Source organism: Melospiza georgiana, chromosome 2 (assembly GCF_028018845.1).
Source record: "Melospiza georgiana isolate bMelGeo1 chromosome 2, bMelGeo1.pri, whole genome shotgun sequence".
Lineage (NCBI taxonomy): Eukaryota > Metazoa > Chordata > Aves > Passeriformes > Passerellidae > Melospiza > Melospiza georgiana.
The window spans coordinates 91106548-91134362 of record NC_080431.1 but is presented as its reverse complement, the minus strand read 5'-3'; the positions used below and the strand labels follow the sequence as shown (position 1 = coordinate 91134362).

General features: G+C 39.3%; 2 protein-coding genes across 11 annotated transcripts; one reads left to right on the top strand and one right to left on the bottom strand.

Annotated features, from left to right (window-relative positions):
- Nucleotides 1–139: 139 nt before the first annotated feature.
- RWDD2B (RWD domain containing 2B) lies at nt 140–4513 on the bottom strand. 2 transcript variants are annotated; one of them, XM_058043297.1, is made up of 5 exons: nt 3932–4513; nt 3592–3810; nt 3435–3502; nt 1965–2330; nt 140–1260 (listed from the first exon to the last, which is right to left on the bottom strand). In XM_058043297.1, the coding sequence occupies exons 1-5, from the start codon at nt 3938–3940 to the stop codon at nt 1014–1016; spliced, it is 909 nt and encodes a 302-aa protein (XP_057899280.1). In that variant the 5' UTR covers nt 3941–4513; the 3' UTR covers nt 140–1013. The 2 variants fall into 2 exon arrangements, with proteins under 2 accessions (XP_057899280.1, XP_057899290.1); XM_058043307.1 differs by having other exon boundaries at nt 4352–4513.
- A 31-nt stretch (nt 4514–4544) lies between these two features.
- USP16 (ubiquitin specific peptidase 16) lies at nt 4545–23641 on the top strand. 9 transcript variants are annotated; one of them, XM_058043205.1, is made up of 18 exons: nt 4545–4622; nt 6880–6978; nt 8597–8778; nt 9216–9319; nt 11631–11734; nt 13431–13609; nt 14594–14686; nt 15531–15661; nt 16025–16112; nt 16612–16690; nt 17546–17637; nt 18362–18418; nt 19241–19408; nt 19988–20657; nt 20912–21006; nt 22190–22276; nt 22533–22686; nt 23316–23641. In XM_058043205.1, the coding sequence occupies exons 2-18, from the start codon at nt 6918–6920 to the stop codon at nt 23438–23440; spliced, it is 2469 nt and encodes an 822-aa protein (XP_057899188.1). In that variant the 5' UTR covers nt 4545–4622; nt 6880–6917; the 3' UTR covers nt 23441–23641. The 9 variants fall into 9 exon arrangements, with proteins under 9 accessions (XP_057899188.1, XP_057899215.1, XP_057899206.1 ...); XM_058043215.1 differs by having other exon boundaries at nt 4562–4694; XM_058043232.1 differs by lacking the exon at nt 19241–19408.
- The last annotated feature ends 4174 nt before the right edge of the window (nt 23642–27815 follow it).

The following is a 27815-nucleotide window of genomic DNA, read 5'->3' as shown; positions in this document are numbered from 1 at the left end:
CTTACAAGGACTTCGGATTTGGGAAAGTTTCACCCACCCTTGTGGAATGACATCGCTATAAAGTATCCCTACAAGAGGTGTTCCAAGTCCATACCAGAGAGCTGAATGTTAGCGATTTTACTGGATGGGTACAGAAACATTTAATCAATATTTAATAAAAATATTTAATCAAAAGAAACCAATGTCTGCTTTTTCTACAGGGATTTAGATGCAGTATCTGCAAAATTAGCATTCATTGATACAACTTTGTTGAAATCCCACTCAAAAATACATAATGCACTTCACATTACAGGATTGAAAACTTGGTAACTCAGAAGGCTGAGGATCGTTTCAGAGTTTTTGAGCGTGCTATAAGGGAACCCGATCCTTGGTACCCCGCTGCTTTTACACAAACCAAATTAACAGGTGTAGTGGAGACACCATGGTATCTATCTTACCTGCACACACACTTTTACTACAGAAAATTCTTAAGCCTTAGAGTAGGAATCCTAGCTTATCTTGGTAGCATGAATAAGACTCCAGTAAACTTGCTCTCTCCATTTGTTCTTTTTTAAAATAAAATAATGATCTCAGGGCTTACTAAACTTTCAGGTTGAATGTAGAAGATTGTTTAGAAAACAAGTTTTCATTAAGGGTATGTAAACAGTAACAATTAATGTAAACATCATCTTCTCACTCCTGAGATACCCACACTGCAATTTTGTCTTATTTGTATATTCACCACATTCATCCATCTACAATTCTGTAACTGTCCAGTAGGTTGTCAAACACATTTTCTTTCATTTTAAATAGGTATGTACCCTAAATCTCTTTTAACACCAGAAAGTGCACAAAGCATTCATACAGTCATTTCCATTATTCAGGACTTCGCTGGATATTTTTTTATACTGAAAACTGAATTCATCACATGAATCATGAACTATTAATTCCCTCTCTGATCAACTGTTGCAGAAAAGCTAAGGAATCTGTTAAGAGGATTAAATTAAAAATGTAGCTGCTGGGGCCTCTGCTGATCAACCCCTTGAATGCCCTTCAACCCCAAAGTACATTTGAAATATGTCAGCACATCCTTTTTCTTCTAAAAAATTATATAGTTGCCCCAAGTCCATATGATTTCCCCGGGCACCATGTGCATCAAAACATTTTTCTTCCAAAGCGGGGAACTTTCGTTGCTTCTGGATCTCAGCATGTCCTCCACCTTCCAAAGAAACATCTTCGCGGTGCCGAATAAGGATTCTCTTCCATGTTAATCTTCTTATCCTGAAAGCAATTGAGGAAATATTAATCTACTTATAAAATAAAGACTGTTTTGGGAAATATTACGGAATAACTACTATCACAAAAGTCAATAAATTCTATTTGTCTATATATATTGACAGAGATAACGGTTCATGAGCTGGTCACAGAAATACTACTCACATGCAAACACTCTCATAAGCAGAAGCTTGGGCCTTTTTTATCTCCTCAGGACTGGAAATCTTTAATGCTATCCCTCACAAAATAATTAATGAGGATGTGGTTTCCATTTCAGGACTCACTTCTGTCTTCCCTGTGCTAAGAATTCTCTGAGACTCTTAGCTGATACAATCAAATTACAATGCTTATTTAGTCTGCACCACCCAGAAAGATAAATGATGGGAGCAAAATTAAACACAAATGTGAAGTGATATAAAAGCACACAAATCTAACACAACTGGGGTACTGCAGTCCATCTCTATCAAAGTGAAACACAGAAGAATATAAAACAGAAATAAATGTGCATCCTGCAGTACCAGTTTCTTTGAGTGTTGCAACCAACACTACAGCGGATATTCAGTTGTACATACATTATTATAAACACAAACACTTTGCAGATCTTCACAGCTTGGCAGTTGGTTGAATTTCCACCTTCTGGCCACATGTACAACATGACAAAATGCAATATTCTAACTACTAATGGCATTTAAGTAAAAAGAAGAACTAACCTTGACCAGAACTCTTCACAACTACTTTGTAAACCTTCTACACAAACAACACCTGGCTTTCCTGGCATGCAAAACCCTGACAGAGAGAGCTCCTTGGCCCAGTCAATAATATTCTTTCTTTTTTGCTTGTTGTAAATGTGATGACTGTAGATCCACAATCGAGTGAATGTGGTGACTTCTGACTTCGTGGCATCTGAGGCTGCCATTGAGAAGGATGAAAGATCTTTGTCAATGTAAGCAGCTGCATGATCTTTAACCCATTCCCTTGCACTCAGTATGCAGGGCTCGCCACTGAAGTTTTGCATCAAGTATGTTTTCAGATCAGAGTTCAGAAGAATCTGCTGAGAGCGGCTTAATAATGATGACCTAAAAAAGAAATAAATGCATATAAATATATATATGTGTTTACAATTTACCATGTTTTTAAAAGCACAGAATCCTTAGGTTTGGAAAAGACATCCCAGATCAAGCCCAAACTTTGACTGATGATCACCTTGTTAACCAAACCAGTGCACTGAGTGCCACATCCAATCATGTACTGACCACCTCCAGGGAAGCGACACCAGCACCTCCCTGGGCAGCTCCTTCCAAAGACTGACCAACTTTTCCATGAAGAAGTTCTTCCTAATGTCCAACCTGAACCTCCCCTGGCACAGCTTGAGGCCATTTCCTCTTGACCCGTCACTGGTTCCCCAGAAGAGGGCAATCTCCACCTGCCTACAGTCTCCTTTCAGGTAACTCTAGAGAGTGATAAGGTTCCCCAAGTCTCCTTTTCTCCAGCCTAAACCACCCCAGCTCCCTCAGCTGCTTCTAATTAGGACTCATGTTCCAGACCCTTAATAACTTTTGAAAAGTTTTGCTTCAAGTTGCCAAGAAAATCAGGCATAGCTAGATAATATGCACGTGCATATTTAACTCATATTAGCTATGAAAACATCTTAATTATTATTTAATTTGTGTGCTAGCTCTTGAATTCACAAACAGCACTACCAATCTGTAAAATAAAATCAAAAAAAAGGTACTTTAAAAGTAAGTATGGTGGCTGAACTAATTTCCTGGAATACACAAGTCTACTTCTTTAAACAGAAAAAAAAATCAGAAGGGTGGAAGAAACAGCATTGTGACAAGGGAAGAGTAATACCTTTGATTATCTTTTCACCCGTTTAGTAAGTCTTAAGCTTTATTAAAATAGACACATCTTTCTTCTTGAGCATCAGACCTATGAACAGTATCTACATGTAACCCTTCTATACAGGTGATGGCTCCTTCATACTTTCTCCCTTTCCCTCACTAATTTGCTGACCACAACAGAGAAATCCTAAGCTTGTATATTTGTTTTTTCTTCAGCACTGTTGTCAATCTGGCTTAATTCAGCAGTAAACCATCAAAAAAAAAGGACTGCTTTCTCTGATCACAATTGTATTTGTGCAGTACACTCTAACTTATAAATATTTTTATTAGCAGTTGTACCTCACGGTAATTTCTGGGAGAACACTTGGATATTTAAATGGTAAAGCACAGGATATAGAGAATTCCACCTAAAAACAAATGAGGAAATGTTTACTTCACATAAGCCATAAAATCCCACAAAGTAATACAATAATTTTTTTAAAAGGGTTTACAATACCGTAGAGGCATTAGGCACCTCTGTCTTTATGTTCAGTAAAAACTGAACTTTTGAAGATGGCACCTCTGCAGACTCATTTTCAACATAGTATTTCAGTTCAGCTAGAGCCAGTTGGTCTGTGACAGCAAACTCTTCCTCATAAGGAAACATGCTAGACAGTAAATCTAACTCCGAAATTTGTATCTCTGCTGCTTCTTGGTTGGCCATTTTTGTTGCTCCCTGAGCAAAGAAAAATAAAGGAAAGAAAGACGCAGCTTGAATACGGGACAAAGTTCATTAACTACTCATATGAAAATGATGTTAAAGAATCACAGAAGACGCTGAGTTAGAAGGAACTCACAAGGATCATCGAGTCTGACTTCTGGCCCTGCACAGGACAATCATAAGTCACACCCTGTGCGTGAAAAGCATTGTCCAAACAATTTTTGAGCTCGGTCAGGCCGATGCAGTGACCACTTTTCCGGGGGGACTGTTCCAGTTCCCAACAACCCTCTGAGGGAAAAAACTTTTTAAGTATCCAACCCTAAACCTCCCCTGACACAGCTTCATGTCCTGCCCTCGGGTCCTGTCACTGGTCGCCAGAAAGTGCCTCCCTCTCCACTTCCCCTCCCGACGAAGCCGTAGACTTAACGGATATTAATAGTTATGAACAAGCCCATCTTAACCGGCTCGTGTCTGCCGGGCAGTCTGGGTAACACACACACACAGCCCACGCAGTTTACACTGCCCTGAGGTGGGACAGGACGCGCTGGTGTCTCACCAAACCAACGCCTTCGACACAGGGCTGCTACTCGGGTGTCTTGAGCGCTGGAGAGCCTCCCCTGCCCCTCCAACACTATCACCGCCCTACCGCACAGCGCGGCCCACAGAGAACAGAGGAGGGGTAAAGTGAGCCGGCGTCGCACCCGCGCATGCGCGTACGCGTCCCGCACCACCCCACACCCCCCTCCCCCCCGTCACGGCCCCACAATGCAGCGCGCCAGAAGCACGCATAGTAGCCGGTGACCGACGCCCCTCCACTGGTGATTGAGGTAAGAGGTTGCCGTCTGCCTCGTTTGGTGGAGTCATACTCCAGCAAGTTGTTCACCCCGCCGCCCCGGCAGGTGAGGGACGGGAATCCGCCGTGGCTGCTGCTGCCGCCGCGCTCCTACCGCCGCGGCCACTCTCCTCCTAAGTCCGGACTCGCTCCGCCGGCATGCTGCAGCCATCGCTTTTGCCAGAACGCGCGGGGCTCCTGGTTGGCTACAACAGCTGTCGCTCATTGCGCGGGCCAATCGGAAGCAGGCGGGGTCATGGGGGAGGCCCGGCCGCGGGCTGGGCTGGGCCGGGGGGGGGCTGCGGGCTCGAGGGTTACGACTCACCTGCTGCGCGCCGGGCGGGAAGTGCGGGATGGCGACAGGGTCCGGCCTGTTGCCCGCCGCAACCTGAAGGTTCCCCAAGCGAAAAACCTCTCAGGGCTTTTTTTCCAGGGTGTCAGTCAAAGGCAGGTGCGCGTTTGGTCGTTTACAGACCGTTCGATCTTATTTAAAAATACATAAAATGCTTCAGTCGTTTAGGCTGTGCATTCATCGTGAGGGCTTTGCCGTGGTACAAAGCCTGTCGGACAAGTCTGCCCAGGCACAGCTTGGGTTAAATTAACAGCCCCACCTGTTGATGCTGGCCTGCATTCCCGGCAGGAGCAAGGACAATTTGGAAAGGATTTTATTAATTAAAATTGTTTATACAAGATCAAGTGTTGTAGCTTTTTGCAGAAAAATATGCTGTAGAGGAAGGTTGTTGGGTGAACAGTTACTTCTTTTTCTGAACAAGGTGAATGCTAAGTTGCAAAAGTTGGCAATTCTGCTCTCGATCAAGTGGCTGCCGAGCAGCCATCAATAATTGGGTCATCTGCCCTAAGAGTATGCTCATGCAAACATGCTCGTGTTTGTAAATGGCTTTTCATACCAAACGTTCTCTGTGAGTATCATGCCTAAGCTCTCCCCAGCTTAATTTTTCTCTGATTCTCTTGGTCTGACTTAATCATTTTGCCTGGGAAAGCTCCAAGCACACAGTTGTGCTCTGGGGCTGGTGTGCTGCCATGTACCAGCATAGAAATTAATTTGAAAAGGTGGACTGATACAGATTTAGTGCTGGTTGTGTTTATGTGAAGGGTGGACAGCAGGGTTAAGCTAGCCTGCAAAGATTGCAGAGATTTGATTTTGAACCCTTTTAGCTTTTTTGTTTTCATTGTACAATGTGAGTTTTAAGTTTACCTGAGATTTTTGGATGAGCTTTTGTCAGGTAAGGTACAGGGACTACAGACTTGTGGAGACCCTGGGGGCATTCCCTGATTTAGGGATACACAAGAAACTTACCTCAAAAAGCTTTAAGACTCCATTGGCTCGTTCCCCTGTTCCTATGTCCCTGAGCCACTCCCTCCCTATTCTCTGATTGGCCCTCATCTTCGTACTGCCCCGAGACCAGGCTCACCCACAGGCCCCTCAGAGACTGATAAGCTTGGACCCTCCATGTGTGTGTGCCTGTGACCTGAACATCTTACTGGGCGGCTAAACAATATATCTGTGGATATTATGCAAAGGCCCTGTTTGCCTCTTTACCTGAGACTTTACTAGCAGCAATGTAGGCTGCCACACAGACTAGAAACTGAACATGGTCTATCACATGTGCAGTAGCCACCTATCTGAAGCCAAGCACTTGGGTTAGGACACTGAAGTGGTAGATCACTCTTGTCGAGAAGGGTCCACAGGTATAGTGGATAACAGACCTGTCTGAATTATTTGCTTGATATGAGGGGAAGGTGATGATAAATCTTCCCCTGCAAAGAAATTGAAAAATCAGAATTCCCATGGTCTGTGTATCTTCAAATGTGTCAGATTTCATCAAAGACACAGGAAATTTGCAGTAAACAAAATAAAAAGGTTGCAAATTTTTCAAGATTGAATTCGGAGAAAACAAATTCTTTTTCATAAAATTCCTGTGGTGTTATTTTAAGTCCTTAAGGTTTATAGGATTTTTTGATAACGAAGCTTCCAGTCTACTTGTTTTGTGCAATGCTTTTGATTTAACATTTTAAATCATTTGGGTTTTGTAATTCACATTGTGATCTTGTCTATACAACAGCTACAATTGTTTCATGTTAAACTGTAATTAATATTTTTTGTTTTGAAAATGTCAAATTAAAACAAGTTTATTCACCTCAAGGGACAGCTTGGCCATAGAAATAACTTGTGTAGCAATGACCAAGGACAACTAAAACTACTTTCTAACATTTCTGTTTTTTCTTTTTAGGTCACTCTTCCTTTTAGGAACAATTACAGACAACAAATATGGGCAAGAAACGCATCAAAGTCAAAACTGCACAGTCTGATGAGTCTCCAGATATACTGAGTATGTTTCCTTGGAGAAGTTTGTGGATGTAATGTTTATTTTAACTCAGAGAAGGCTTGAAAGCTGATTAACATTAGAAGGCCTTCACACTAGCCACTGGCTTTGAAATCACATATACAAAATCTGGATTTTTAATTGAAACTCAAGTCTAGCAAGAAATATTTTTGTTGTGACTTTTCTAAGCATGCTAGAAAATAATAATCCTGTCTTGAAAAGTGAGATTAGTTTCTGGTTTTTTTTTAGGAAACTCAAACACACAGTTCTTTACTGATACAGATTGTGTAAAATTACTCAGAATATAAAGAGTTTGTGGAGTCAGCTGCCAAGCTTAAGTTGCATTTTCCTAGTGAAAAGTTTGTTGCAGAAGATTCTTGCTTTAATAGTAAAAGCTGTGTCTAAAATACTTTTTGTGAAGCAGTTTCCCTTTATTCTAGCAGCTAATTTGATACTGACTCTGGACACTTCAGCTCTCATAGTGTATTTTGGTTAAAACATGTTCTTTCTGTTCTTCTGTTCCAAATAGTTCTTAATCACAGATACTAAATTTTATTCTCCTAGCTCCATTCAGTCTCACCTGTGAATTTTTTTTGGACTTGTTTACCTTGTTTGTTGTAGCCTTTTTTTTAACTTATGTTGTGTAGCATTCTCTTCTACTACCTTATCTGCCAGGTTACAGATTGTATCTTTCTCATCTTTTTTGGGGAATTGATTTGAACCAGATTATTTTAGTTGGGGGAGAGAGCACTTAAGAGTTTGAGGAGACTTGGTGGGATGGCCTGTTTAAGTCCGCTGTGCTTTGGTTTCCTGATTGTCCTGGTCTTCTTGTGTTAGCTTCTGCCTCTAATGGATGCCTTTTTTATCTACTTTTGTCTGGTTAGCTTCTGTCTCTAATGGATGCCTTTTTTTATCTACTTTTGTCTGGTTTGGTTGTTGGGGACTTGTTTCCTGGAGTCAGGGTTAGTGTCTACTGTAACTGTCCCTTTTTTTTCTCCTGCAAAAGAGACCAGTTATGTTCTAGCTGCTGCTGGCATCTCAGTTTTTTGCCTATGAATAGGTTACCTTATGATGACAAAGACCTGTAAAGCTACAAATGAAACTAAGACTAATCATGGTGAATAATTCCACTGTAACAGTAGTTGCCGATATACAAAATTTTTTTTGTTTCTTTTTTAAATGACAGTTTTGTAGATGAAGCTTACGTTTTTCAGAAAGGCTAAAAGAATGCTGAATATCTATGTTTGTCCCTTGTTGGCTAGCATTTGCACTTTGATAAAATCCTGTAATCTTTGACAGAAACAAAACTGGAGGTACAAAAATTTGCACCAATTTCAGCTTATGCCAATAGAAGTTTGCCATCTTGAGGCTGTAATCTTGCCTCAACAAAGATAGTTTATGAACTGTCACACTCTGAGCAATAAAAACAGCTCAAAGTTTAGGATGTACCAACAGTATTCCCATATTGTCAATCGTGGTAACAAAAGGTTTCTTTCTGATACTCTGATAAATTGTTCGTGTTTCATTGGCTCTAGAAAGACTATCCTAGCTTCTGTATTACTGCCAGTGTATTCAAAGGATTTTTTATGCTACCTACATCCTTCTTGTGCTTTTTAATTTTTAGAACCTGTGTGCAAGCATATTCGTAAAGGACTGGACCAAGGCCTTGTGAGAAAGGCAGTGCAGAATGTAGAATGGCATATTTGTCAGGACTGCAAGGCAGACAGTAAGACACAAGAGAAGGCTGAGGAGGAGGAGACTGATGAAGGCACTTCGATATGGTTATGCCTAAAATGCGGCCATAGGGTATCTCTTTTGTTGTTAATTTGTCTTAATACCTTTCAGTGTCTCATAATGCAGTGGAAAGTCTGAATTATTTTTCAGAGAAAATAAAAATACTCCTAATCTGTGGGGTTTTTTTGCAAGATCTTAATGCTCATGTTAGTTCATGAAACTTAGAACTCTGCATGCTGAAGAGGTTTTGGTTCTGTTTCGTTCTTTCAGGTGTTTAGACTGGAATTTATTCATTAAATGTTCAGTCCCATAACAGCTTTATTCTGCACCCAGTAATTTATCCATCTGCAAAAATAAATATTTTGAAATAGATATCCCTCTGTTGATCCCAATTAGTTGAACATAATTGAACAGTTTTGATTGTAATACTTTGGTTTTACTCTGAATTTATGTATGTTTCATTGGCAGTCAAATGGATTTTGTGACACTTGTGGTTATCAATATTGTAGGGCTGTGACAGAAATTCTCCTGACCAGCATGCTTTAAAGCATTATGAAACACCAAGATCAGATCCCCACTGTTTGGTTCTCAATTTGGACAACTGGAGTGTGTGGTGAGTTTGTCAGGCAGCACAAGACAGAGCTGGAAGGCAACAGAGGCTGGAATATGATTTGTCCTTTCTTTGTGAATTCTGAGATTTCTCTCTAGGCATATATTAAAGGCTTTCCAAACATGTAATTTCTAGCAGTCTTTGCTGAGATTTGCAGAATAAATGTTATTTTAATGTAAAATTTACGATTTGGAAATCTTCATAATTAAGGTTGAACTTGGCCAACTAGTAAATGTCTTTGACTTAATATTTCACTGTTTTTACTTGGTCAGAATACTGACACATGGACACAAGTGTTGATCAGTAGATCTAAATCTTAAGTTTTGACCTTGGGAAGAAAGTTCTTTCTGATGTGCACTTAGTGACAACATTACTTTTATCTCCTCTGAAAATATGATTTTTTAATACTACATATAGACAGGAAGCATAGCTAGAATTACGAGATGCTACTGGATCAAGCAATACAAAATCCACGTCCCTGGTAGTTTTTGCTTCTCTCAAAAGTAATTATGCACTTGTATATATGAGGGGAACCCCAGTTTTCTAAACTGTGCTATATAGAAATACTGTACTTGACATAAAGAGTTCTTGTTTTGCTTAGTAATGTGGTTCTGCACCTTAGTATCTGTCATTTTGTTCATTTTATATAACATTATCTATTTACTTGATCATACTTAGTACTTACATGTAATGATCACTACTTTTAATGAATTCTAGAATGGAAATGGACATTGTCAGTAACATTATAACTAATGAGCTAGTGAGCTTGTCTTTGTGAATTTAAATTAGTGTTAAAATTGTGGGTTTGAAGTGCCCTATTTTCCCTGGTTTTTAATCAAAATAGTTGCAAGTAAGAGGAAGTTGTGGAAGTAAGATGTTTTGGCTTCCTTCTAGAATTTCTTGGTTGTACAAACTTGCCCAAGAAATTATTCAAAGATTGATATATTGGCTATAAATTAGTTGTAGATCACACCCACTGTCAAGAACTGTATTTCAGAGTGGGCCTAGTACAGAAATTCTGATCAAAATTTTGACCAAAATTCTAATTCTAATAAAAATTCTTTTATTAATTATATGGATGTGTGACCAAACCTGTCTGTGGTGTGCATACACATGTGGTTCAAATTGGATGTAAGTAATAACTGTAAAGAGTTTAAAGACGTGGAGAAAAAGGGAGAGTTCTAAGTATTCACTAAGTTCTGTGCTTTTGGGTTTACAACTGCTGTTGTACTTATTTTCAGTGCTGGTCAAACAGCCATCACTAACAAAACCTTTTCCACTACCTTGATTCTTTCAAGATTGTCTACAACTTTTTTTGACAGGTAGAAGGTAATGGTGTTAAAACACACCATGGAAGTAACTGTCCTTTGTCATTCCAGGAGTGAGAATGTCTATTTTTGTTATTAATCAGATAGACAATAGACAAGCAATCAGGGATACAAAAGCTGAATCAATTTTTTAAATTAAATATGAGAAAATGTGATGACTAAAGCTAATGCCAGGGCGGCTGGAGATTTGGGGAAACACTTCGCTGCAGACTTCTGCTTTTAATATCAGAAAATTAAGTCTGACTTATGGTAATCTGAAATCTGCCTAAGAACTGTAACTGGTGTTTTCCAAAATGCAGAAGTATCAGTACTTCTTTAAAGAGTTGATTGGGTGGAACTACAAAATTGGTACATGTAAAACTCCTTCAGATATTTGTGTCCTGTCATGGTTTTAGCCTTCTTGAGCCTTTATGACTGCAACTTCTCCTACAATTTTTTCTAAAGCACATTACTGGCATAACCTGAGCTTCTTTGCTTGTAAAGAGACAAATGGGGTTTGTATCAGCAGTAGAAGAGCAAATACAAGTCTGCAGGTTTAAGGGTGGACACTTGAGTTACTTCTTATCTGACTTAAATACAATTAAATATTTGCTTGGCTAGAATATTCAAAATATTTTTCCATACCATAATATTCATAAGTCATTTCCTTTAAGGCTTGATATCTTAGATTCTTGATTTTGGCAAAGTTATCCAAGCTTTTCTTTTTCTTACTGCAGGGTTTCTAAGCACATCTTTTAAAAGTCTAATTTATACTTGTAAATTGCAACTGCCAGTCACCAAAATAATTTACTAAAGATAATTTTAAGTGTTTTATTTTTGTGACAAGTAGATTGAATTCTTCTCTAAGACTTATAACTCTTACACTAAACCTTGTAATTTTATAACTTTGTGTAATGAATTGCATCAAAAAAGTAAATAGCTTGGGATTTTTAAATAATAGAAAAAAAATAGGATTAATTGTCCTCTTTTGGCGGTGGCGGAGACAGGTGCTACCCATGTGATAATGAAGTTCCATATAAAACTTCAACCCTTTTGGGCCAGACTGTGGATTTTGTTAGAAAACAAGTTGGTATTGACTCATCACATGCAGGTAAGTAATTATAGTATAGGTACAGTAAATCAGGTCTCCTAAGTTTTGGAGACAGTGTTATAAATCCAGAATTTACACTTTTTATGGTAAAGGGAAAAACTAATTTCTCCCCTTTTTTAATATTCTTTGTCACAATTCTGATAGCATAAGTAATGTCCTAGCCCATAGGCTTAATTAGATCAGGATTTTGCTCAGCATCCCCTAAACATTTACAGACAAAACATACAAGAACAGGCAGATAAAAGGCCAGTTTTACTGTGACTTTTTCTAAAATGCGATGTTCACTTTTTCTGCAAATAGGCATTTGACTTTCAGTACTTAGGGTGCTGTGTTTATTCATCAGTGTTGCTCAGTCTGTCTTGAGGCCTAAAGAAAAATTAACCTTGTTTAAGCATAATTTGATTTGATTTTTCTAAAGTCTTTTTGTGGGTATTTTTGAATGTATTAGGAATGACTAAGTCTCCAGCTGTTGCAGCACACATCCTAATGGAAGCAGTAGTATACAGATGTTTTATCACTGGATCTGTATGTTTAGTTTAGGCAGCTGCAGTGCTTTTAGAACTCTATAGTATTGTGTTCAGCCTGCAATCTATCTGTAAAATATGATTGTTTAAAAGAAAGCAAACCCAGCAAAAACTCCCTAGTTTCCATAGTGGCAAAACTAGTTTTGTACAAGGCATTCCCACTAGAAAAATTGGATTAATTTGCATATGAAAATAAGTGCTATAACAAATGACTGTAAGAAATTCCAACACTTGGGTGAAATCACAGGCCTTGTGGGAAATGGAATACAAACATCCAGCAACATGGCTGTCTCTGAATTCAATTTTTTTAAGAAAGCAGCTGAGGTTTTCCCATAGGGAGCAGAGTTTTTTGAGTGGTCAGTCTTTCGCAGAGACACAATTGAACTTCATATGAGTTGACAAAATCTTCTTCTTGGGTTTGAACTGGAAAACCAATGAATACTGGCGTCCAGTTGTTGCCTGCTTCATGTATTCTGTGTTGTTGTTCATCTATCTGTTTCTTGTTCTAAGATTGTATTGTCTGTTTTTCTTGTTTTTTCTGAACTTGTTTTACTTGATTTTACAGATAGTATTAGCTCTCAGCCCTATTTATCAGAAACCTAATAACAGCTGATGGCCAAACAGGTAGAACCAGTGTGGATGTTATTTTGAAAACAGCCTGGAACTCCCTTACAGCTTTATTAAACAGGCTGTTGAAGTTTTCAGCAATACACCAAAATAATTTGGGGGAAAATATTTTTAACTTGTCTTGAAGACTATAAACCTTTCAGTATCATCTGATTAGGTACATGAAATGAATATGAGAATGCCTCAACAGTGGGAACCATTTGGATGTTGTGGGAGAAAGCCCTCACATAGGTGATTTTTGACAGGAACATTCTGAGGAATTTCAGAGTATGTTGGCATAAATTGCTTGTATGCCAAGAGATGTTTAATTTGCTTGCTGATTCGAAATGGATTTCAGGGGGCTCACAATTTGTTGTTTTGTTCGTTTTTTAACTTCTATTTCCTAGATAATTTAAGAACCAAAACCAGTTTTGTATTTAAAAATGAAAGAATTAAATATCATGTGTATGAGCTCTAAACATCATAGATTGCTGCCTGCTGTAATAATCTTTCCTAGTCTATACCCTATAACTGTGTTAACATGTGATATGTTTTTATTATTTCAGTCGAAAAACAAGAGAACAAAGAAGTTGAAAATAAAAAAGTAGAAAAAGACAGCAAAAATAAACAAGGAAAAGAAGTTTCACTTAAAGAAGAAAATTCTCCTTCAACTGCTAATGGAGAAGTCACTGTGAAAGGACTTAGTAACTTGGGGAATACATGTTTCTTTAATGCAGTGATGCAGGTACTTGCTGTTGTTTTTAGAAAAACTTTAAATGGAAAAAAAGCCACAAACAAAACAAAAACCAACAGCCCTGCCTCCAGCATTTTACAGTGACACAATTAGAATGGGATATTTTATCTGCCAGGAATGATGGCTTCTTTCTAAAAATAGTGTGTTGGCCCAGAGAAATACGAAGAAATGGAGCCACAGGTTCAGACTTGCTCTAAGGGTAAACACAATAAGCTGTGTTGTCCTTGAGGGAAACAGCATTTTTCACTGAAATAAAATAAGCTTGCCAACTTCTAGTTATTTTTTTAAATATTATAAATATGAAATATTTCACCCTTGTGACCTCTTAGACTATAAGAGATTAGTACTCAAAAAACCATGGGTGTTTATTGTAATAAAACTGTCTCTCTCAGCAAAAGGAAATCAAAAGTAATATTGGATTAAAAAAACAGGATGAGCAAGTTGCAGGCATTACCATTTTGTGTGAATTGTTCAGCTCAGAAATGTAAAATAAACTTGTTCTTTTCATGTGTATTGAAACTGACATTATCTTGTCCTCTTTGGCTTTTGATACTGAAGCTTTACTCAAACAAAATTCCCACTGTACTTGCAGATTTTAGTAAACTGCTTTTGATTCACTTTTAAACACTTTAAACCAAGTAAATACATACATTGCATTTTATCCTTTGAATTTTTAGAAATAGACACTAGTAAATACACTTGTCAAAAGATCAGTCTATAAGGAAAATACATTTAGGGTTTCTGCAATATGAACTAATGCTTATGGAGGGCACTGGAGGTTCTATTAGCTATACAGAATGTACCTTTAAATCTTCAACACAGATGGGGATTCTAGAGTGATAATTAACCACTTTAGTTCCCTGTTTGGGAAAATGCTGCTAAACTGATTGCTACAAATTCCATGACTAATGAAGTTCAACTGCCCTTCCCATTGTCCCTATTTTCCAATTTCTTTCTGTCTTCTGTGTTCTACAGAATTTATCACAAACTCCAGTCCTGAGGGAGCTGCTTAAAGAAGCTAAAATACCTGGCACAACGATTAAAATTGAGTCACCTGAGCTATGCATGGTAATATGCTTTGACCTCCGTAGTGTTTGTCCTCACCTTCCAGTATGTTAAGGAAATCAGCAATACTGATCTGTCAGTTTTAAAGCTGTTCCTATTGCCAGCTTCCTACTCACAGCCAGTAAATGCCAACTCCATCCCCAGCAGATTGCCCTTGGCTAGCTAGCCCACTGTTTTATAATACCCATCCTCATTGGATGGGCAAGGCTGTTTCCACCCTTTGATAATTAGCACAAGCCGTGATTCATCAGGGGCAGGGTTGCTTACAGTCCCTTCTCCTACATGGTCCAGCTAAATACTAACAAGATCAGGGTGTAAAATCAGCAGGAGCTTCACCACTGCTTTCTATAAAACTGCTTCTGAAGTCAGTGGAGGTATTTTGTTCAGAGTGTAAGAGCAGTGATTCAATACTCTGTCGAAGGAGTGCTTATATTATGATGATGTTATTTAAAGGATGAAAATGTGTAACTCTTGCTATAGTGCCACTTGTCTAAATGCAGAATAGGAAATTAGAGGATGTCTGTAGCACTAACTTAAATAGCACACCTGTCATTATAGTTAGAGATTTGGATAACAGAAAATGCACAACCTTTTTTAAGAAATTAGGTTTTTTCCTAGTAAAGGTAAGAAATCCAGACTTTGAACTAAGCAATAAATAAATGGGTTGTGATATCGTTTCATGATAAACCACACATAGTTTTTGTCAGGTTAACTGATTACCATTTTGGAATTTTGGGTATTCTATTTAACAATAACATTTTTAATGAACTGAAAAGGAAAAACTTAATTCAAAACAGTCTGCCACTGAATTAAGGCAAAACAGCTCTGTTGCTTTTCTTTCAAACAGGAACCTCAGCTAATAAAACTAGATCAGCCGGGTCCTTTAACACTAGCCATGCATCAGTTTGTGACAGAAATGCAAGAGACAAAAAAAGGGGTAGTGACTCCTAAGGAACTTTTTGCTCAGGTTTGTAAAAAGTAAGTATATGTACAATTGCACGTCATAGTGGGTATGAAAAAATTTGTTGTTTAAGACTGTCAGTTTTTCCTCTTTTTTTTATCTCTAGCTCAGAACACAGCATACAGAATTTATAGAATAATTTTTAATTATTGAAAGAAATCTTAATTTTTGAAAGAGCAAAATAAAAATGAATAGCTGTAAAATGAAAGCTACTCAGTGACATACTGTGTAGCTGGCATCATATTTTTAGAAAATACTGTATGTAGACACTTGTTGCTTTTATATACTTACATTCTGGAGATTTTGTCCATGTATGTTTGCTGTGAATAATTTTTGCTTTATCTCTGAGTTCAGTTATACTTTAAAATTGCATTTAACAGAGCAGTACGATTCAAAGGTTATCAGCAGCAAGACAGTCATGAACTGCTTCGTTATTTACTTGATGGAATGAGAGCAGAAGAAATCCAGGTGAGTGCTAAAGTCATAGTTGTGCATTCCTTTCTCTTCGTACTCTGACCCAGACTCTTTATTCTGCTGAAGGGAGAAAGAACATGCTTCCTGAGATATGTCAGCTTCTGAAGTGTGTTTGTGCTGTCCATAGCACTCACTTGAACCATATTAACAATGAGAACCCACAGAAAAAGTGGGTTTGGAGTATGTGTAGGCACCCTAAAGAATATCCTTATATTTTAATTTCTGAAACACACTTGCAGAAATTCCTGGATTTTATGTCAGTTTTAATTTGCAGCTTCTCCGTTGATTTCTTTTCTTTTTCTTTTTTTTTTTTTTTTTTTTTTGATACCCACAGGAACTATTGTGTGGTTCTACAGGTATTTGTGTTGTTTGTATTGATTCTCTTAGTTGATGAAGATTATACTTTTTCCTCCATCTGAAACACATAAAATGAAGTAGCTAACTGAATTATTTTAGGAAATTTTACAGAGTATATTTGTTTTGAAAATTTCAGCAAATAAACATTGGAATTCTAAAGGCACTGAGTGACTCTAGCAAACAAAATGAAGAAGAACTTAAAAAGAAAATTAAAGGTAAATTATCACAGCGTCAGTAACTTGTAAAATCTCCTTTGTTGAAGTATATAAAGTAACATTAATAGTATCAACTAAAAGATACATGTTTATTTGTACAGCTTTATGACCTCTTGAGTATGCATGTATCTAGAATAAAAGGCTCAATAATTTTAGTCTATATTTAAATGTCTTGCTGAACTTTGTTGGCATTTTCTTCTTAACAGGATAAGAGAGAGTTGATTCTGAAGACATCATACATTAAAATATGTTTGGGCAATGATTAATAATTCAGACATAAGAAATTAAAATACTAGTATGTGAATATAATTTATGCAGCGGCTAATAGTCCATTGTTACCTAACAGTAGTATAGAAAAATTCCAAACAGTGAACAGAATTTTTTAACTTTTCAACATGACCTGGGAGATGATCTGACAATTTAAATTCAGACTGTGTTACTCTGAAATTACAACTTGAGGAAAATGGTTTTGTTTGTCTGACAAAAGTTGGTGCTCATTTTTTAAGTTCAGATAGTTGTTTCAGTCTTCAGAGAAAACAGGAATTCTTACTGAAATGCAGTACTTCTGAGAAAATAGGGAAATGCATTTGAGCAGAGAAGGTGGTAGAGGTATGGTTTAACCAAGCTGTGTTCTGGGAATGTATTTTCATCCCCATTCTTTTGATCCACAAAAGATTCTTAATTTAAGAATCTTGCTGTATTTGCTATCCTGAGGAAACCAGAGCAGGCCAGCATGTTCCGTCGCTCATCTTGCATGTTATAGTCTCCTTTTTTATTAGGTATGTTGTAATGAGATTGGTTGCCAGTATATTGTGTAATATTTTTAACTTTACTGTATACTTTTTGAATTCTCAGAATATGAAAAGAAAAAGGGAATACAAAGTTTTGTAGATCGAATCTTTGGTGGAGAATTAACCAGCACAATTATGTGTGAGGAATGCAGAACTGTGAGTAAACTGCCTGCTCTGAATAACGTAGAGTGTCACGTCCTGTAATCTGCAGGATAACCCCAAAGTGACTGTCTATAGAAATAAGACTTGACTAGCTGCATGCTTTTCAAAAAAGAAGGATGATTTGGCTGGAATCTTTCTTCCACTCTGTTTTAAAGTTAATCTTGCAGTACCTTTCAAAAGCCTTCCAGAAAAAGAGGTCCGAAACAGCAAGCTTAATTGCCAGAATTCTCTCCTAGATTCCCAGTGAACACTTTCCAGTGGTACAGATCATAGAGCAAATTTATTTTTATGGTGTGCTTTCCTTTTTCATTCAGGGGATTACATTTTCCCCTTTACCACAATGAAAAATGGTAGTGGGAGTGCCAGGAGGACAGTCAAGAAGATGCTATTGGGATAATATATCCTGAGAATGAAGTAATTGAGTGTATTAGCAAATGGACTAGTTGAATAATATGATGGATTACAGCTATGAGTCTCTTAGGACCTAAGGTGCAATCTCACTAGATAACTGAAATTCATAAAAGTATTTCCTGCTCATTTCTGTGGTAATGTGACTGCTGGATTTTTGGTCATTGGAAGCTATTTTTGGAGGTAAATGAGCCATGTTTTACAGTTGAGTGCACAAGCAGGCAAATACACACATGCAAATGCACCTATTGACAGCAAGCCAGCTGTTTCCAAACAAAATTAAATTGGACTCTTGATTATTCATTTAAAGGTGTCCTTGGTCCATGAGTCTTTCCTTGATTTGTCACTTCCCGTACTAGATGTTCAGGTAAGAAACAGTCATAGGTACTCTTCAGCTTTTATTTTTTTTTTATTCATAGGGAAACACTTATTATACAGTCATTAGGAAAAGTATTTAAGCTTCTTTCTAGAAGTCTCTTTTGCAAGTCAAAATTGCACAGAAAGATAGAGAATAAGATTTTTAATGAGAGTCATTCCTGTGAGTTGTGGCTTATGAATTGTCTCAGCAAAATCTGAGTTCTTTGTGGGTTTGTTTTCACATTTTTCATCCATTTTCCTGCACCAAGTCCAAGAACATCTCTCCTAATATTCAGATTATGGAATAAAGATAATGAATGTTGATGATAGGATAATATGTGAATACTTATTGGATTAATCTTCAGACACTCAAAGTACTTGATTTGCTTTATGTTTTGTATTGATAATCTTTATGTGTAATAATTCAGATTTTTTTGTGTAGCACTCATAATGTTTACTCATAAACATTGAAATGGAACCCCCAGAGCCAAAGGGGTCATGACTTTGGCATCAAACAAGTTTCCTTTTAGCAGAAACAAATTCTGTGGCAGACAGTTAAACAGAAAATGTCTCTGCTTGTGTAAAACATTACTCTTCGGTGTATTTAATGAGATCTGTTAGAGGCAAAGGTTTAGATTTTGGCCCTCAATAGCCTTACTTTTCATACTGTTTCATTCTGTTTCATATGGACTCTCTGAAGTGAGACACTCCTTCCATTAACATCAGGGTGTGAGTTAGTTGTATGTTACATGATTAAAATGTTACCTTAAGTTGAAAACTCAGACAACATCTCTGTTTCTGTGGTTCTTCTGTGGCTTTTTGGGTTTTGTAGAAAGGGAAAATTACAAAGACAGACAACGTTAAAAAAAACAAAGAAAAGGAATCTGAAGATGAAGAGGATAAAATCAATGACCATTACCTTAAGCAGAAATATGAGCCCCTTGGTACAAGTAAGCACCTTCAGAAAAAAATGAAGAAACAGGCCAAAAAAAAAGCCAAGGTCGGTTTGGATAGGTATTTCACTTTGTGCTTGCTGTTTCTGTTCAAGAAATTCTTTTTTGTTTCCTTAGTTTACATGAAGGAAGATATAGCGTAGAACTTCTCCTCTTTTCAAAAATACATAACTGAAAAGACCAATTATACCCATGTCTTTGGTGTTAAGATGTTCTGTTGAGTGTTGCTGGGTAGGAATAATATAATAATATCCAGTAGAATTTGTTGCGTGTCTGAAGATGCCTTAATTTGTATCATACTGTTTTTCAGTCATTGATTGTAAGAATCTTCACAAAACTTTAGAATACAGACACAAGAAAGATCAGGAAGATAGCAAGGGCATTATTATCTTTTGATGATACTATATAACAGGGAGCAGTAGGAACTATGTCTGAGTGAGGATAAATACAGTATTGGAACTGATTACCTCTGATCATTAAATCATAGATTATTCTTCCCCCTCCTGCCTTGTGTGCGCATCTATGGCATGCAACAAAGATTATAAAGAAGTGGTAAGAAATGCTAAATATAAATTTTACTTATTTTGTTGTTTGTACTCTTGTTTATTATGTATTCAAATAAGCAGAGCCAACGCCGGCAGGAAAAACTTCAAGGAAAGGTGCTTCACTTGACATATCTCTGCACAACTGAACAGCCAGAGATAGATGTCAAGTACAACCAAGAATCAGATACTGAAATGAGCTCCAAAACTCTTGATAAGAAGCAAGAAAAGGAATCGTCACATGATTGCAAAGATTACTGCTTAACTCAGAAAGACTTGAGTATACAGGGAAATAGTAGAGAACTTCAGAGCAGGCATGAAAATGGAGGAAAGCCAGAACAACAGTGGGAAGAAAACGAGTCGCTCATGGATCTCTCTATGGAAGGCTTAGATTCTCCTGTGAAGTTTGTCAATGGCCTTGACAACCTGTCTTTGGAAGAGGAGGATGATGACAATGAAAATGAGGAAGAGCTTACTATGGACTTTTCAAAACTCCACTTGAGTGCCAGTGACACAAGTGACACAAATACCTTGGATGGCCTTCAGCCTGTCCCTAACAAGACGTGCGAAGTATCTACAGATGACCCCGAAATGGCATTTTGTACTCTGGCAAACAGGGAAGAGCTAAACCCTGAGGAAGATTCAGTCCATCATTGTTTGTATCAGTTTACCCGTAATGAAACACTTACCGAGACCAATAAACTACTGTGTGATGTGTGTACACAAAGGCATTTTGGACCAAAGAACAACATAAGTATGACAGACTTTTTAAAAGAAAACTTTAAACATATCCCTGTATGCTTCTTGAGTGGGTAAAGAGTGGGGGGATTATCCCTTGTGTAACTTTGTCTACTTTCATTCATTGTATTAAAGGAGAATGCTCAGCTTCTCAGGTCTTGCAATAGATGACATTGTAACACTTTAAAGAGTAAAAATAAATTCCTGCTGTGACCTTTGTTTTGATATAAATCACTTGTTTTAATCTTTGGTGATTTTTCTTTTCTGCAGGTGAAAAGAAGTGTGTTTATACTAATGCCAAAAAACAGATGCTCATCTCTTTAGCTCCTCCAATTTTAACCCTTCACTTAAAGAGGTTTCAGCAGGTAAGTAGCAGGCTGATACATGTATATAGCCTCAAGTTAATATGTATATACATGTACATATGTGTGTAGTATTAGCTTAACTTGAAATATGCTAACATTACTTTTATTTTCTATAAAACTAGTTTGGGTTTTTTCCCAAAGTTTGGAAGGCATTCATATGCAGCATTGTGTTTTGTGGTCGTTGAGGCACTAACATGTGTTTCCCTGAAAGAATATTCCCTTAATTAACTGGAAAATACTGTTTTTAAATGTATTCACAACATATTCCCTCGTTATTCTTACTGCTTACTGTATTAACCAGAATCCAAGCATTAATGGTTTCCTACAATTACAGCTGCTCATGGGCTCATATATTTCAGTAGGTATAGTTAAATAGGATCCCTTACTAGTAACAAATAAATAACAAGTTGGCAGAAGTGGAAAAGAGAGGATTCTGAGCCTTGCGGAGCAGAAGGAAGGATGAAAGGAAAGAAAAGTAACTTAAGTTTTATTTACAGACACTGAAGTCACTTTCCTGTTTATTCCCAAGTTGCAGAAAAATTTTTGACTCAGGGCTTTAGCTTTTCAAGAGAGGAGGAAGAAAGGAAAGGGAGACAGTACCTCTAAATTTAAACCTGTTTGGTGTTTTTGGTCAATATACTTGAAAAATAAGGGAGGCATCTTTAATTAGATGAAAACCAATTTCATATAGAAAATGGAAATGTGTAGCCTGATCCACGAGACTGTACTATGAAGAAAATAACATTTATCATCATCTCCTTTTGTTTTTCCAGTTTGATACTGGACGATTGTTTGATTAAGGTGGGAGCAGTTTGCATCAGTTCGGGTGTTCTAAGATCAGATCCTCAGGCATGTGACAGTATCTGAGAAGCCAGAGTTGTCCTCATAGTTACTGAAGTGCATTAGAGCTGATTATTTTTCCACTTCTGCTACTATTACATTAATGTATGAGTGAGCTGAAGAGCCATCTTAACTTGTGCTCCAGTGCAGCATGTGGGGCCAAGGAAATAATGCTGGAATACTGGACATCAGAGGAAAAAGACCTGCTTTTTCTCAGTTTTGTGTAATGTAAAACTAATTTGTATTGTTGAAACTTTAACCTGAAACATTTAGTAACTAAGTGTGGTTTTATTATGCTCCATTTTAACATGATGGGGTTTTCCCTCTACTTTGGTCGTTTAAGGCTGGATTTAATCTGCAGAAGGTTAACAGGCATATCAAGTTCCCAGAAGTGATAGACTTGGCTCCTTTCTGTACAGCTAAATGTAAAGTAAGTGGGAAAACAATCAGATTCTCCTTTCCCATGTTCTAATGTGCTTTCACAACAAAGCTGCATAGCAAAATCTTTGTACAATGCTTGTCAAGCCTGTTACTTTGTGTGATAACTTGTACTTCACTGCTCATAACTGTAGTGCTTGCATGAATCTCTAATGATCAGTTTCCATTTCATCAGCAAAAAAATCAAAGAGTTTGCATTCTTCAAAACCCAGCACTTGGCTGACATAGCTAAACTTGTGGTTTTCTAGAATGTGGCTGAAGGGAATACAAAGGTCTTGTACTCTCTCTATGGAGTTGTCGAACACAGCGGAACAATGAGGTCTGGGCACTACACTGCCTATGTTAAAATGAGAGCTATGAACAGCCACCTCTCTGATCTTGTTCTTAGAGGACAGTCTCAAGGTAAATAATTAGAAATATTTTACAAATTATTTCTTACAGAATCACAAAATGGTTTGGGTTGGAAGGGGTCTTAAAGATCATGTAGTTCCAGCCTCCTGCCATGGCTTTTAAGTTCTGTGAGAAAGGCAATGAAGCTAGTGAAATGGTATAACGAGTGGGTGAGGGAACTGGGAGGGCTCAGCCTGGAGAAAAGGAGGCTCAGGGGAGATCTTATCACACTCCAGAACTGCCTGAAAGGAGGGTGTAGCAAGGTGGACGTCCAGCTCTGGTCCCAGGCAACCAGTGACAGGATGTGAGGAAATGGCCTTGAGCTGTGCCAGAGGAGGTTCAGGTTGGACATTAGGAAGAAAAGAGGACAAAATAGTGGTTAAGCATTGGAAGGGGCTGCCCAAGGATGTGGCGACATCCCCATCCCTGGAGGTGTTCAGCGGACAACCAGATGTAGCACTCAGTGCTCTGATCTGGTTAACAAGGCAATGATCAGTCACAGGTTGGATTCCGTCTTGGAGGTCTTTTCCACCTCAATGATTCTATGATTATACTCTATGATTCTTACTGAAGAACGGTAATAGAACTGATTGCTTCAATTCTTTGTAGTAACTTTTACTCCTAAATTTTTCCTTTCACAGCTTCAGAAACTGAGCTAGTCAAGGGTCAGTGGTTCCACATCAGCGATACCCATGTACAACCTGTCTCTGTGTCCAAAGTGCTGAGCTCCCAAGCCTATCTTCTGTTCTATGAGAGGCTGCTGTAACTCATCAGAAGAGCCTTCTTGTATGTGCAGCCACCTTGTTTGGAGGTCTGAGAAAGCAGACTTGCAAATCATGTTGTTAATATGTTGGAGCTTCTGTATAGCAGGAATTCACTTTATGCGTTTTAGGCACACTGACAAGCAGTTAACTTACACTTTTTCCAGTGTTTTACTACTTTTCAATAAAAGATTTTTTCAAAGTTACAGCTTTGGGTTTTTGTTGAATAATTTGGTTTCGTTTAGTTTACAGACTGCCAAGGGACTCTTATGCCAACACTGCCTTTTTGTTGTAGGACTTTTTCTTTGAGAGCAGCTGCTGGACATTTTGAAGCGGTTTGGGATCTTCAGGAGTTAGAGTGCAAGATGGTACATAGATCTTGATGGAAAGTGCACATCTCCAGGGAGCTGGATGCGGTTCAGTGGGTGCGAGTTCCATGCTGAGCAGCTGATGGCCCAGAAAACATTCTAAAATGAAGAGACCGTGCTGCAATTGCCTTTTATTTTGAAGCTTATAAACTGTACATCCAACAATGAAATGATTCCTCTTCCTTCTCTGCTATATGCAGTATCACATTCTGTCAGTGCCCAAGAGCCAGGATCCCCAGTGGAGCTCCTGCCCCCACCCTGCTCCCACACAAACAGGGCTGGGCTAGAAAAGCACTTGTCTTTTTCCTGGGCACTGTCAATGCTCATCAAAATAACCACACCATGGTGCTGTCGACTCACAAAACAAGGACACACACCGAGCCCAGCTCGAAACCACCCCCAGGATGCAGCCAAGTCAGCAACGTCCCTGCTCTCAAATCAACTTTGTCTGGACTAAAAGATTTAGCCAATCTTCCCCTTGCAACACAGGAACCCCTGGGCAGGTGCCCAGGTGGGGTGACAACCTTCCCAAGAGCAATCCCCTCCTGGTCCAGACAACCAGCTCCCCCAGACCACCTTAAACTCAGGCCCGGATGGAATAAATGCACGCTTGACCAGAAAATGAAGGAGGGCTCTTGACTCGAGGACTCCAACTGGGCTTTATTACAGGAACAGCAGAGGCTCTAGTGAAGGTAGGGTCCAGGTGAGGTGGAGAGTATGACTGGCTGGAAGGCTCACAACCACAACTGAAGGGTCTCTGGACCCTTCAAGGGTCTCTCAAGAAGCCAGAGAGAGGGTGCTGATCACTCCCACAGAAGCACAAGACACCCAGGCAGAAGGCACTGACAGCCCCAAGCTGGGGGCTGGGGCTGGGGAGGGGACCAGATATATAACTGGGGAAAAGTGGGAGGGGTTGGGACACAAATAAACCAACAGGGTTAGGGGAGAAGGGAGGAGCTGGGATGGGGTGACACGACCACAGCCAATGGGGACCGGAAAGGGGAGTGGTTCTGAACAGAGGCCAGTGGGTGAACGGAAGGTACAGAGTCTTCTAGAACAGGGGAGGGAGTACTATTGGAGTGCCAAGGCCAGATTTACATAATGGAATGGAGAATCTTGGGAAAATGTTTCAGTTTCTCACCCTGAACTGGAATGGAGTTTCTTCCCAGGGCATTCCCACTTCAGTGCCTGACCCCTGGCCTCCCACATTCCAAGTGGATGCTTTTCTTTGCACCACACTCAAAGGCCAACACCAACTCCTCTGCCCTAACAAACTTTTTCTTTCTCTTAGAGTCTGGTAACAAACTTGCAAACATTGGCCAAAAACAGAGCTCACAAAACTGTCAGTGGAGAAAGCTCTTTGCTACCTACAATTTCAATTGCACCCATCAAACTACAAACACCCACCCTGCTATTACCACTTTCCTTCTCAGCTCTAGTTACCATCGTTAGCCTTCAGTCTCTGAGTCAGGATCCAAATGGCACTAGGGTCTGCTCACGCATGAAAGCTACAAGGGACAAAACCCTGCCTGGCCTCTGCATTCCCACTGACAGTTCAACAACTCTAACCCAGAGGACTGCCTGTTGGGAAAAGCCTTTCAATTCACTGAGACCACCCAAAGTGCCCATCCAAACTTTGCCAAGGAGAAGAAGAACTAGAAGCCCATCTCAAAAGAAAAGGCATCCCCTCCAAAATCCAAAACATCCAGGGCCTGATCCTATAGAAAGGTGTCAGAACACTACTATTTGGCATTAGCTGCATGGGGCACTAGATATGCTGCACACTAAGACCCAGCCCAGCTCTTTACCTTGTCCAAAAGAAGTGTGCTTGCAGAATTTCAAGAAGGCTGCCTTGAGGAAATGGAAAACATATGCCAAATGGATTCTTTCAGGAGGGAGACTGCCTTCCAAAGATGGATACCGACTTCATGAATGTACAAATTGAGTCAGTGCTTCCAAACCATATATGCCAGGATAGAAAGTTACTGCTGCCTTTAAGCTGCACGACACAGCTTCTTATCTGCCACTCCAACACTGGGGCTAAGTTCTTTCCTTCCCATGAGAAAGCATTGCTGTTCTCCTTCAGGAACTTAACAAGCAAAAGTTGCATACCACGTCCCATACTGACTCTGTCCAACAATGGCTCCTACACAGAAGGGTCCAGGACAGAAATGTCTTGCTGGACTATACCTCCCCACGGTACCTTATCAGCTGCCCTACCAACATTGCCGCCATATCTTTTACTTCCTATGGAAAGGCACTCCAAGTCACTTGGCTTTGCCTTGCCTCCAGTACTGTGCCTAGTTTTCCTAGCCTACCCTAGCTTTGCTTCCTTGCCTATGTCTGCCTCACCTAGCCCTACAAATAACTTCCTATCTTGGCTTTGCCTTGCCTACCACTCTTTGCCTTGCCTTCCATGCAGGTAAGGCAATGCAAAGCAAGTGTAGGCAATTGTAGGCAAATCAAGGGAGAGGTTGGCAAGGCTGGAGCTGTGAGGGGAAAGCAAATGGAGTGGTAGGTGAGAAAAGTCTCAGAACTTAGAGGCAAGGCTGGGCATAGGAAGTAAGGTAGGGGATGAGACAGAGTGAAAAGTCTCCCAGAGTAAAAATCCATTTTGAATTAGGTGAAATGTCTAGGAAGGGTGAAAAGTCTGTAAGGCCAAAGCTGAAGGGAAAACTGCAGGACAGAGATAATGAAGAGACAGAGAGAGACAGAAAAGAAAAACAGAAACTGCTGCCAGGGCAGGCCGCCCTGACCCAGGAATTCTTTTTGATAAAGAGGAACTGGTGATAAATGTCACACAGAGTCCATAAGAATGAATATGTATGAACCTACTGTGAAACTGTATGCATATGTATTGGGAACGAGAGATAAAAAGAGATCTGAAGTTCTCAGAGGCATGCATGCCCTTTTAGGGAGACAAATCTCTGCATGTGTCCAGCACTGCAATAAACAAACATACCAGCTTTACAACTTTTACAAAGTTGTGGAGTTCTCTTCTTTTCTCTGCAAAACATTCTGGTGAGCCAGGCAGGAGTTCTCTGTCCCCGCAGGGGCAGGGGGGATAGACGGACCTCCAAGGTGTGCCCTAAGATTTTTTTTCCTAGTGGGGCTCCGCTCATCTTGACTTGCCTCCTGCAAAGACAGACAAGGACCTGCTGGTCTGCGGAGGAGGATACGGTATGTACTGAGGGGCCCCCGGGGGAAAAGAGAACTAGGGAGTAAATCACTTAGAGACGTCTGGGTGCAGCTGATGGAGCAGCTGGATTAGAGACGGGGGGGTTCATTGTCTGATAGAGCGGACCGCTAGCGACCCTGGGGATGGATCTCTATGTGTGTGTGTGTGTGTGTGTGTGTGTGTAGTGTCCAGACACTGTATCAGGGGTTCATTGTTCTGATAGGGCAGACCGCTAGCGACCCTGGGGGTGGGTCGAGTGAATCTCTGTGTGTGTGTGTGTGTGTGGTGTCCAGACACTGTATCATTGTATAGTTAATGCATTGTGTAGTTAATATTAATGTGTCTGTAATCATGCAAGTGTGTGGTATATGAAAGAGAAAGCAAACAAGTGAGTTCACCCAGGGCGCAGGGGGGTGAGTACTACCCGTGTTTGAAGCAGCCGAGTGAGGCCTGAGGCGCCAGCTGCAGCATGCTGTGGGGGCAGGGAGTGCCCCGCAGAGAAGTGGAATGAGTAGAGGAACGTCTGTAATGGTATTTGTTGTGTTTAAATGTAGTGATTTGTGTAGATTTGGTACATTTTAACCATGAGTAAAAGCTCAGAGAGTTTGGACTTGATCTCTGGACAGTGTGCTGTTATTTTCATTGATTGTGTCCAGGGAAAACTGATGTGAGTAAATGCTGAATTATGGTATGCTGTGTTGTGTTGAGAAAAGTGGGCACTTTGAGAGATATGCCCTTTCCCAGTGATTTTGTGTGGTGATTTTCTTCCACTGCATTGTGGTAATTTGATTCTTGGATTGTATAGTGGTGTTTGTGGAGATTTTAAGATTTTGT